The sequence below is a fragment of the Achroia grisella genome, unplaced genomic scaffold (genome assembly GCF_030625045.1).
Source record: "Achroia grisella isolate CSIRO2021 unplaced genomic scaffold, CSIRO_AGI_Agris_v1 utg149, whole genome shotgun sequence".
Taxonomy (NCBI): domain Eukaryota; kingdom Metazoa; phylum Arthropoda; class Insecta; order Lepidoptera; family Pyralidae; genus Achroia; species Achroia grisella.
The window spans coordinates 178,353-190,595 of NW_026712644.1; the positions used below are offsets into that span (position 1 = coordinate 178,353).

At 34.3% G+C, this 12,243-nt stretch overlaps 1 protein-coding gene across 1 annotated transcript in view; it reads left to right on the forward strand.

Moving 5' to 3' along the window:
• The window catches only part of LOC131840791 (cell adhesion molecule Dscam2-like), an 80,467-nt gene that overhangs the window by 51,382 nt on the left and 16,842 nt on the right, over positions 1-12,243 (forward strand). The window contains exons 19-22 of the mRNA XM_059188989.1: positions 858-987; positions 3,950-4,113; positions 9,320-9,499; positions 10,916-11,116. Of these exons, the coding sequence (XP_059044972.1) occupies positions 858-987; positions 3,950-4,113; positions 9,320-9,499; positions 10,916-11,116 (675 nt within the window). The remainder of the gene's footprint in view (positions 1-857; positions 988-3,949; positions 4,114-9,319; positions 9,500-10,915; positions 11,117-12,243) is intronic.

The following is a 12,243-nucleotide window of genomic DNA, read 5'->3' on the forward strand; positions in this document are numbered from 1 at the left end:
GAGTCTTAAAACGAATAATTTTATGGCTAATAAAGACATTTATCTCTAAGTAGAAAAAAATACTGCTGAGACCTATCTACATTGACATCGCTGTTACTCCAGTCAGCTCGTGACCACGGCTAGTGCAACCTAGTCAAAGAGGAAAGTAGAGGAAGGTACCGGAGGTCGAGGAGGTTGTTTGCCATTAAATTATTCGTGTTAAAACCCGGTTAATAATATAAACAATGTATATTAATCATGAAAGTTTAAAAATAATCTATTTATAGTTTTTAATTAACAGTTTTTCACTAAAACGTCTGCACTTATTTTAACGGGATTTACACTCGCAGATAGCTATTGTTAGAACGAGTAACTTAGGCTACTTTTATATTCCAATTAAATTGATTAAAAAGGGTTAAATTCCATGAGGACGAAGTCGCGGGTAAAAGCTAGTTATGAATAAACTAATTCTTTTTTGTAATTGAAATGGTGAACAAGTAGATGGTATACCTGCAGGTCAATGGTATACGTTATAACTAGGGGCGTTCAAAAAGTATTAGAATGGCTATGTTAGAAAATGAATTTATTTTATTTTATTTTTTAATGTAATCACCCCTTAGGTCAATACATTTAGCAAATCTTTTATCCAGAGCCATATTCCCTTTTTAAAAAAATCTTCAACCTCGTATGTAAATGGACGTAACAACATTTCTATCTCCAGAGAATAAGAAGTATAAATAGACACGTAAAGGTTTTTTGTTCATGACCAGATTTATTCTCACCATCCTTGGGTACGAGACTGATGACGTAGACCATGATGCTTCAACATGAGATAACTTGTCTGCTATGTACTTCTATCATAAGATCCCCATCTTTAGTTCCAGGGTCACCAGCAGACATCAAAGTGTTGGTGCTATCGTCAACATCTCTCCTCGTCAGTTGGAAGAGACCTGAACATCCTAATGGGGAATTGTTGTATTACACCATATATGTGAAACCCACGTCAAGGTTAGTATATTGTTAAACAACAAACAAAACCATTCGCATATAGTAAAATTTGTTATCTTACTTGATCCAACCAAAATATTCAAGTTTCAAATCAAAAATCATTCCGCTATTCCGCTTATGAACGTCATATTTCTTGTATTAATTATTTTTGTATATATGTAGTCCATTTATGTCCATTTATGTATATATGTAGATTCAATTGAGAAGAACTGGCAAGAATTTCAATTGAATTTCCTTGTTTTAAGCCAGTTTATTTACATTATGTACTTATATAGTAAAAACCCATGAATGAACAAATATGTTTTAAATTTATTTAAAGGTAATTCTAGTGTTACCCTTTGGTATCAAAATTGATATAAAATTTGACATTCATAATGTCATGTCATGAAATGTCCTACATGAAAAAATTATATTTGTATTTGAAATTGAATTATCTTATTATAATTTTTTACACCCATTCCCATAAAAGATCCATTGAACTTTTCTAAACGATACTTAACGAGACATCAGGAAGCTGTTAGTCAGCGTAATCTATTTATGTTACCATTCAGTTTTGTCTGGTGTAGTTTGCAAACGAACTAGTTTGAAAGAACGCTCCTCATTACGCAGATCTCCCGCTCTTTAAATCATTTGTTAAAATAGGTACACTGCATTTCAATAGAACTTAGAACTAAACAAAGAGTTCACTAACCCGATCTAGTAATGTAGATAGTAGTACGACTAAAATCATCGATGCTTATAGGAGAGTGGCGATTATAACGTAGTGATAATTTGCTTATTAATCTATTTATGTTACCATTCAGTTTTGTCTGGTGTAGTTTGCGAACGAACTAGTTTGAAAGAACGCTCCTTATTACGCAGATCTCCCGCTCTTTAAATCATTTGTTAAAATAGGTACACTGCATTTCAATAGAACTTAGAAGTAAACAAAGAGGTCACTAACCCGATCTAGTAATGTCGATAGTAGTACGACTAAAAATCAAAGATGCTTATAGGAGATAGGCGATTATAACGTAGTGATAATTTGCTTATGCTGTGTATGCTATAAGCACGGTGCAGGGGGCAGTTACTAATTATGTATTGCTATTAAGTTAATACAGTTATTAATAATAATAATAATAATAATCTCAGGACAATTCACACAGCGCCATCTAGTCCCAAGTTAAGCTAAACTTGTGTTATGGGTTATTAATTATTTTATATATTACAAATGTTCTATATATGCTATATATATACTAAGTCATAAGTTGTAAATCGCGGCAACTTTTAAGAGTGAAACGAAACCTTAATGAAGCTCACCCGCACTATGCTACAGCGTATAAGGTATAGTGATTCACAGAAGATCAGCGAACTAAATTGAGCGCTCCGAGTCACGAACTGTTACGCAAGACTATTACATTTGACGATACATACGTCATGCAACGTCATAAAGATGTGACGTCATACGAACTCAACTGTGATTACTACATCGCTACACTGCGTATTAAATCCTTGACCGTTATTTAAATCTTTCGTGGAAGAGACGAACATCTGTTGACATTTTTTTCATTCTAAAAGAGGTAGGGTGCCGGATGACGTGAGGTAAAAAGATATGGCTATAACCTGATACGCCTTTCGCCATTTTTTTAAATGAACGATATTGATTTGTAATAAAAAAAAATATTTTGTTTTATTGTTATGTGTTGCTGTTAACAGTGATTAATAAACAGTTTTAGTTAATACACGTACAGATTTTATTTAAATGAAAACAAAAGACTTTTTCACAAGGAGATCAAGAACAGAAAATACTATATCCGTTTCCTGCACAGGTTAGCTATACATGACACAGATTATAAATAAAGTTAGGGTTGTTATACATTTCTTCACTAAATTTACCATTAAGTATTAAGCAAACAGGCTGATGGTAAGCGTTATATATACTCGTAATAAAAATCACTACGGACATCACGTTATCATGTGACCCTTGTGATACCACTCATATGTTGCCATTTCATAAAACTAAGGTGTCGTGTCTCTTATTATAGCTAAGTAAAGAAACTATCCTTACTTAGCGGAAAGGTTATTATTTGAAAGATTCTTGCAGTTACAATAAAAATAACGTTAATTAATATTTTTTTACCAAATAGTATGGGGAAGGATTATCAGTAATGGGGACTAGATACCACCAGGCAGTTTCCCCTGTAAACCATCGTTTTTAATTTCGAGTAAATTCATCATCGTGAACTAACTGACCTGACTACATTTTAATCATATTATCTTCCACTGGTACCCCGTCAGAGTATATCGTTAGCCCAAACGGGTGCACCATTCCCTTCCGATCAGTCCCCTGTCAAATTCAAACGGAGATCGAAATTATATTACGACGGTCTGAGCCGAGGTTCGAACCCGTAGCGGTGCCCTCAGACTAAAGTCGTATCCGTCAAGCGCGAGTTGGCATTCAGCCGCTACATAAGTCCTACCGCGGGTTTGGAGTGCCATCTGCACTCGTCCTCTATCGTCCGGTAAAGCTGTAAAGGCTAGCTGTCGCCAACAGTATTTTTTATGGTTGATAATAAAAATGGTGCATCAACGGTTTTCTTTGGCGGGGCACCAGTGGAGGATGGTAAGATGAGCGTGAGATCAAGTCAGTTAGCCCATCGTGACAAATTCACCAAGAATTTATCATGATGGTTTCCAATGGGAGCTGCGTGGAGGTCAAACTGACTGAGATTGCTAGCGATAAGATCATTACTAACAATTCCTTTCCCCCTTGGCCAACAGTATTAGAGTAGTCCGTAAAAAGGGTGCGTCATTCCATTGTCATCCATAAAAACCTATCGATCTATTCTAATGTGTGTAAATGGGTTACAATCCAAAAAATATTCATGAAACCAACATCCCCCATTCTCTGGCCTTAAATAATTCATTTATATCCTAGAGAAGTTACTTTTTAACAGCAGGCATATGCCCTATTACCATACAGCAGTGGCCCGCCTCAGACGCACCGAGCTGATGAATCCAGTCGGAACATTGTGGAACTGAAGGATTTGACCACAGGACGCACGTATGAAGTATGGGTCACAGCATCTACCAGGGCTGGAGAGGGTCCACCCACGCGGAGGATATCACATGCACCAACTCATCGAGGTAATCACCTTCATAATTGACTGATGAAATATTCAGTGGATATACAATAAATACAATTTATAGACGACCTCGGTGGTCTAGCGGTTTAGCACACCGCTTTGCTTCTGATGGTCGCGGGTTCGATTCCTCGCACGGTGCTAACATTTGTATTCATGTATAGTTGTTTGTATTGCTCTGGGTGTTCCATGGCATATATTATTACTGGATATAGAAGCGATACATGTATTTTAGTGGCCCGAATTCCAACGCATGAGTCACTATGGGTGACACATGATGATATGACGACAAATACCATTCACGATCAAATAGATCGTCAATATACCTGTTATTCCATTTATATATAAAAAAAATAATGTTACCCGCAATTCCGTCCGCGTGGAATTAAACGTTTTTATATTATATTAAGAAAATAGAAGTTCCTCTTCATAATATAAAGAGTGAAAGTCCTGTCAAAGTTCACCAGTTTCAGATAAGCTTTTTCGATGTAAGTACGGTATATAGTTTCTTATGAATTTAATGAAATATATATTATGAATGTCGATGGTTATAAGGCCAGAGGAAGGCCGAAAAAGAGATGAATGAACTGTGTTGTGGGCGATAAAAAAAAACCAAGGAATTGTCGCTTACGACGATGTATCATTATCATAGTATAAAATAAAGTAGCTGTCGCTGTCTGTCCCTATGTATTAAATCTTTAAAACTACGCAACGGATTTTGAAGCGGTTTTTTTAATAGATAGAGTCATTCTAGAGAAAGGTTCATACATATAGTACACCTGTGCCAAGCCGGCGAGTAGCTAGTATATTATACAAAGAAACAAAAACTACCACTACTAACTAGAGCCAAATAGGAAAACCGAAAAAGACAATAGAATGAAGTGATAATTTAGAATGGAATTCGATATTTAAAATATGAAGCTTATAAATAAAGCATAGACTAAATAAGTGGCCTGTAGGTACTCCACATGTTTGAAAGATGCGAACATTAATGGACGAGAAAAACATATTACGCCACAAATAAATGTGATAAGGAAGAAGCTGATAATGATAAGTCTACACATTATCTAAATACGGCGACAGTTGTCTAGCGGTTTAGCAGTCCTTACTTCTGACGATGCTGGTTCGATTCTTCATACAGTACAAACATTCATGAATATGACTGTTTGTATCAGTCTGGGTGTTTTCATACTCATGAATACAAATGTTTGTGCCGTGCGAGGAATCGAACCCGCAAGCCCGAAGCGATGTGTTAAACCGCTAAAGGCCGTCAATTATGTATATTATGTATGTACATATTAAAAAAAAGTCACTATGTATTTATATTAGTTATTTAGTACACATAACACGTACATAGTACACATTTATTCTATTTGATTATTTAATTGAATTAGTGCTAATCGGTAGTTTGTATTCACACACTTAAACTTAAATTGTAAAGTAAGAATAAAATTATTTAAAAGAGCAACACACAAGTTTCTTGCTCGCTCTTCTTGTGATAAGACAGCTTTCCGAATGAGCGGTAGATTAAAAAAAATGTGATGACTATCCAAAAGTGCTTCAATGTAAGTTTATTTGAATAAATGATTTCTATTCTATTCTATTCTAACACAAGCTCTGCTTATTTTGGGTTAAATTAAAAAAAAAACACTGCATGAATTGTACTAAGATATTATTATTTTATAAAAAAGGCACGAATTTACGAGCCCCATATGAATCTAGGGCAGTCTGCTAAACTAAAATGAATATATAAGCTAAAATGTTTCATTGTTGCTACGCATCCGTCTGTGAAACTGCCAGTTAGATCACCAGTCAAATTTAAGAATAAAACCTATTTCTGCTTTATATCCTATTTCTTGAGAGGTTATTCTGTATTCATAATCACTTTATGACTCTTATGAGCTAAACAAAAACGAAAAAAAACTGAATAAAAATATAAATAAACGAGAATTGGTAAAGGTAAATAATAATCCTTAATATTATAAATGCACAAGTAACTCTGTCTATCTGTCTGTCTCGCTTTCACGCCAAAACTATTGAACCGATTTAAATGAAATTTGATTTGACAGATAGTCTAGACCCTGAGAAAGGACATAGGCTACTTTTTAAATCGAAAAAAGCGTTGTAAGGGAGATGAAAAATTAAATGTAAGTATTGTCATTTTTAAAGCAGAAGCTTGAAACTTATTTGGTTGTTGATTAAATATAAATAACTATAACATTCATAATGCTGATAAGAAAAATTCTCCACGGATAAGAATAATATTATTATCCCTGTATAATAACGAAAATATGGTACAATTATGAATACAATATGGTAAGATCAGAGACGACGGTAGTTGCTATTTAATTTAATAAAAAAATTCTTTTAATTAAATGCCGGTTGACATCACGGCATAAATAGTTAATAATAGTTTGTACATAAATAATAATATGCAACAACCAGATATAGTCGGAAAATGTATATATACCAAACTAAAAGATATGCAAAATTCATAACAGATATGTTGAAACTGAAGCATTTTTTTTTCAAGAAATAGAGTTGAAGTTCAAGAAATAGAATTCTCAGAATGATTTTTTTCTATGCAAAGATCAAGCATTTACTTGACCAAATTATAATATTATGAAAAAAAGTTTGTAAAATTTATACGGTTTTAACGAGTAATTTCGATTGTCAACTTTATTTCTTGGTGCAAGTGGTTCAGTTTCGCATGTATTCTATACAAAGTGCATAAATTTTACCAAAAACCATGTACACTCTGAAGCACTTTCATCAAGAAATAAAGTGGAATTCTCAGAATGATTTATTTTCCACACAAAGATCAATTAACGTTTTTTGATCAAATTAGTATAAAAAAAAGAAGTTTGTAAAATGTTTGTTTATTTTTTTGTAATACTTCATTATACAGTAAATACATTTAAAATGACAAGATACAACGATCTTAAGAAATATGTTGTACAATAGCGAATTTATCCCAAATCAGTCAACTTTGAATGACTGAAAGGACACTTACTACTTGACAATACCAACAAAGGGAAACAATTGTTAGTAACGTGGACTGATGATGTTGTAGTAGTAAGAAAAAAGACTAGGTAAACGGAGAAAAAAATATATTAATATAGACTACTGACAATTAGGAATAGAAAGAAGGAATTAAGTATCAAAAACAAGAATGTAATATAAAATAACTATAAATTCAAATACAAATTTAGAATATAAAACGTTTCTTCATTAGCAAGTTACAACAGATGATCTTATTGCTAGCAATGTACATGTCAGGTTGACCTCCATGCCTGGAAGCCATCGTAATAAATTCTTGGTGAATTTGTCACAATGGGCTTACTGACTTGACCTCATGCTCATCTTATCATCGTCCACTGGTGCCCCGCCAGCGTAAACCGTTATAGGTTACCGTTATAGGCATAGGCGGATGCATCATTCCATTGTCATCCATAAAAATAAAAATAGAAAACCACAAAGCAAATAACATTTGGTTTTTAACAAGTAATTTCAATAGTCAACTTTAATTCTTGTAGCAAGTGATTCAGTTTGATATGTATTCTATCTAACTTTCGGCTTCATATACAAAAATAGTCCAATACGCTAACATTCGTCATATTAATGTAGTCCTAACAATGAATGAGTCAAATGCATTTTAAAACTGAATTGATAATGATATCAATTTATATTCAAATGACTCGCACTAATAATTATTCAAGGAAAAATATCAAAAAAGTAAAACAGATTGTTGTCGCGTTACGTCATCGCATTCGTTAAAATATAATATAAATAAAATATAACGTATTGATATAAATATTACAAGTATAAGAATATTAGAATTTGACACACGTACTCGTAGTTCTTAACAAGAAGATCTCGTGAAACTTCAAACGAAATAGTTATATGAATACGAAACGCATATAATTTTTTCGTTTGTAAACCCGATTGGAATAAAAACACATAATTTTATGTAAAGCTTACCACGATACAAGAAGAGAAAAGAGCACCAACATAAGCAGTTTCGGGATAAACAGACAAAAATTTAAACAATACTTAATTTAATTCTTTGTTTTGGTTCTATTGAAAATTTAATATAAAACAATTATTGTGAATAGAATAGAATAGAATAGAAAATAATTTATTCAAATAAACTTAATTTAAGGACTTTTGAATAGTCACAACAATGTTTTTTTTTAATCTACCGCTCATTCGGAAAACTGTCTCATCACAAGAAGAACGAGCAAGAAACTTGTGTGTTGCTCTTTTAAACAATCCTTGTAAGTTTACATTATACAATTCGAAACGTGTGTATACAAACTACCAACCAGCACTAATTTATTAGGCTTAAATATAAATACACAATAAGATTAAATCAGTCGTAGTGATAAGAGCAGAACAGTCCCTACGAGCAGCACTCGTTCACGAGTATGACAGATGAGCCAGCCATCACTGCGCTCGACCATATTTTAGGGAGCCCAATGATTGTTCAAACCTATATACAATTTATCATATCGCATATTCATTATCGTGTGGATAAAGCTTCAAAAGACCAGACCGACCGACAGAGGGATGACAAGAGGGTGTGTTTGATTCTTACTTACTAAAATACCACATGGTGTTCCTACAACCGACATTGGCGGAGTCGGGAGGTCGCGTTGCATTCTACCACGACTCCGGCGGCGTTGCTCCGCTTCGTAGATGGTGTTAGGCAGGTCCCATCTCGTTGTTAGGGCGACCTATTTCGCCCGACTCAATTGTGGATGCGTGTGGGTACACACGGACGCTTCTGGGGCAAATCAAGTGGCCTGGATGCATGCGCTTCCACAATTGGGTAAGGCGTAATAGGTCGCCCCAACAACGAGATGGGGCTGCCCTACACCATCTACAGGGCGGGCCAATATGGTCAGAAAAAAATAAGTTAATAGTTTAAAAAAAAGAATGAATATTTGACGGCCTCGGTAGTCTAGCACATCGCTTTACTACCGATGGTCACAAGTTCGATTCCTCGCACCTTACATACATTTGTATTCATGAGTATGTTTGTTTGTATCGGTCTGGGTATTTTCTATGTATTTATTTACAAAAAAATATCTAAATATTTATATCAGATGTCTAGTACCCATAACACAAGCTCTGCTTACCATGGGACTAGATGGCGCTGTGTTAATTGTCTAGGGTTATGTATTTATTTATTCTATTTTCTTTTACAGTGGTCGCAGGTGTGGCCTCTCTGGGTGGTATAATATCAGTAGGAGTAGGGAGTTCTTTGCTTCTAGTTTGTCACTGTGTGGGAATTCCACCACCGAGGACTGTCTGGTACCACAAACACAACATCATCACCCACCATCCTAGATTCACAAGAAATCATGATGACAGCTTACTTATAAACAGTAAGTATGGTATTGGCAAGTGACGGTAAGCAGTAACCCTTCCGTATATATATGGACAGAACTACGGATATCACGTTATCATGCGACACCCATGATAACACTCAAGCGGTGCCATTCCAGAAGACTATGATAACATACCCCTTATCCTGTTAATTTATTTATTTACTAGCTGTACCCGCGACTTCGCGAAATAGTGACCTTGACCAAATAATGAAAAAAATATTTAATGACCTAACCCAATAAAAGCCAAATGAAAAAGTTTCATCGTTTCATCTTCAAAAATGACGACACTTCCATATATAACTCTTTCAACCCCTTATAACCCTTCTATCGCATTCAAAAGTAGACTATGTCCTTTCTTAGGGTCTAGACTATCTGTGTAGCAAATTTCATTTAAATCGGTTCAGTAGTTTTGGTGTGTAAGTGAGACTGACAGACAGACAGACAGACAGAGTTACTTTCGCATTTATAATATTAGTAAGAATTTAAACTTTAATGCACATAATTTTAAAGTTCATATGGCCGACTTAACTATATCTGACTTTATCTACCAGTCAACCCATGGGTGGTGCAGAAGATAATTGTTGGCGGTGCAAAGATAAATAAATAATAAATTGAATAATACACATACAAATATATATTAATAAATACCTATATATGTACGTATATACACATACATAAGTACATATTTAATAACTTGATAATGAAATATCATGTACAGCCACAAATGACGATTTCGGTGGTTTAGCGGTCCGATGGTCGCGGGTTCGATTCCTCGCACGGCACTCTGGGTGTTTTCTATGTATAATTTATATGTATTTACGAAAAAAAATCTATGAATTTGTATCAGTTATCTAGTACCCGTAACACAAGCTTTAGATAGCTTAACTTGGGACTAGATGGCGCTGTGTAAATTGACCTGAGATTATTATAACTATTATTGTTATTAAATAAATAATACATATACAAAATAAAATAAGTTCACTGCCTAATCAGACCCTAAAACACACTTGATATAACTGTGTAACCCTAGAATACAGCTAAATCAAGCTACTTTATGTTAGGAATAAGTGAGACTGAGTTACCCACGCCGATTTGTTTTTACAATCTAATTCTGGTGATTGTAATACTTTATCCAACTAGAATATTGTACACTTGCCAAATTCAATTTGTACTTCAATTCTAATCAAACCATAAATAAACCAATTGTTTCAATCACATGTAATTCACGTGACAAATGTAAAATGACTCGTAAAGTTTTGAACACCTAAAAATATAACATTTACATGCAATATTTTATAATGTCGGTCGAATTCGAACACATGACCAACAATGTAACTTCCAAATAGTGTTACACAAAATTGTACCTTACTCCATACTAATAGATGCTAATAACGTTCGCCTGGTTTATTTCAGATATAGACCAATCATTAAGCGGTAATTACAGTTGTTTAGCCAAAAACCTGTACGGTTCAGATTCCGTGGAGTATGTGGTGATAGTTCTACCACTTCCAGAAGCTCCAATACTAAGAGCGACGCCATACAAAGACTCTATCCTGGTGGAATGGGAGCAACCGTATTATATCCACAGCAATAGAAGTTCGCGCCAAAAGATTTGTAAGTATTATCTTTTCTAATTTGACCAAGTAAGATAGCTTTGTATGCATGTTTTTTTTTCTGTGCCTATCCTGCAATCAGTCGGAGACTATGAACAGATGTGTGGTGTAGGCGCTACGTCGCGGGTAGAGAGTGATTCCCAGCAGAATCATCGTCTCTTTTGGTGGTCCTGGTTAATCATCAATTTCCAGTAGACTTTTAAGCTGTCGTAACATACGTCAGGCTTTGTATGCATATGAAACGTGGACATTAACTCAAAAAGAAAACGATACGACAAACTGGAAGCTTTTAAAATGTGGTGCTGGAGAAGGATGGAAAGAGTTATCTGGAAAGATAAAGTAAGAAATGAAAAAGTATTGCACAGGGGGAAAGAAAAAAGGTAGATATTGAATGCTATAGAAAGTAGAAGAGGAAAAATGTTAGGGCACTTGATACGGCACGATGAATTTTTTAAACTAATTATTGAGGAAAAGATAGAAGGAAAGAGGGGGAGAGGAAGATCAAGGCACAGTTACATCAAACAAATTAAAGACAGAATTGGAGCGGTGTCGTATCAAGGCTTAAAGAGTATGATGGAAGGTCGTAGAAAGTGGCAAGAACTCCACCGACAAGAGCGTTGCCATTAAGTTTATGAATGAATGAGGACACACTTAATCTTTCACTATCTTGTTTAACTTAAAATAATACACGAATTTTCTTTTTCAATATTTGATAACTAAACAATATATCATACTTAGGAACTCCCAGACCGATACAAATAATCGAACTAATGAATATATCAACCGAACCTAAACAGAACTAGTATTATGTAAATATGTACATATATAATGACCTACATTATATATGTATTTACATAATACAAGAACTAAGTGTTTATATGTACATACATAGAAACACACAGACCGATACAAATAATTAAACTAATGAATACAAATGCCTGCATAATTAGAGGAATCAAACCCGCGACTATCAGAAATAAGGTGGTGTTCTAAATTGCTCAAGTTCATATGTTCAGGTATATATTAGTTGATAAATAAACTTTATTTCTTTCTTTCTTATCCATCATTTTGCTTTGCCATATAATCTACTCTTAAAAAATATAATCTCAGCTTTTAATTTGAAATGCA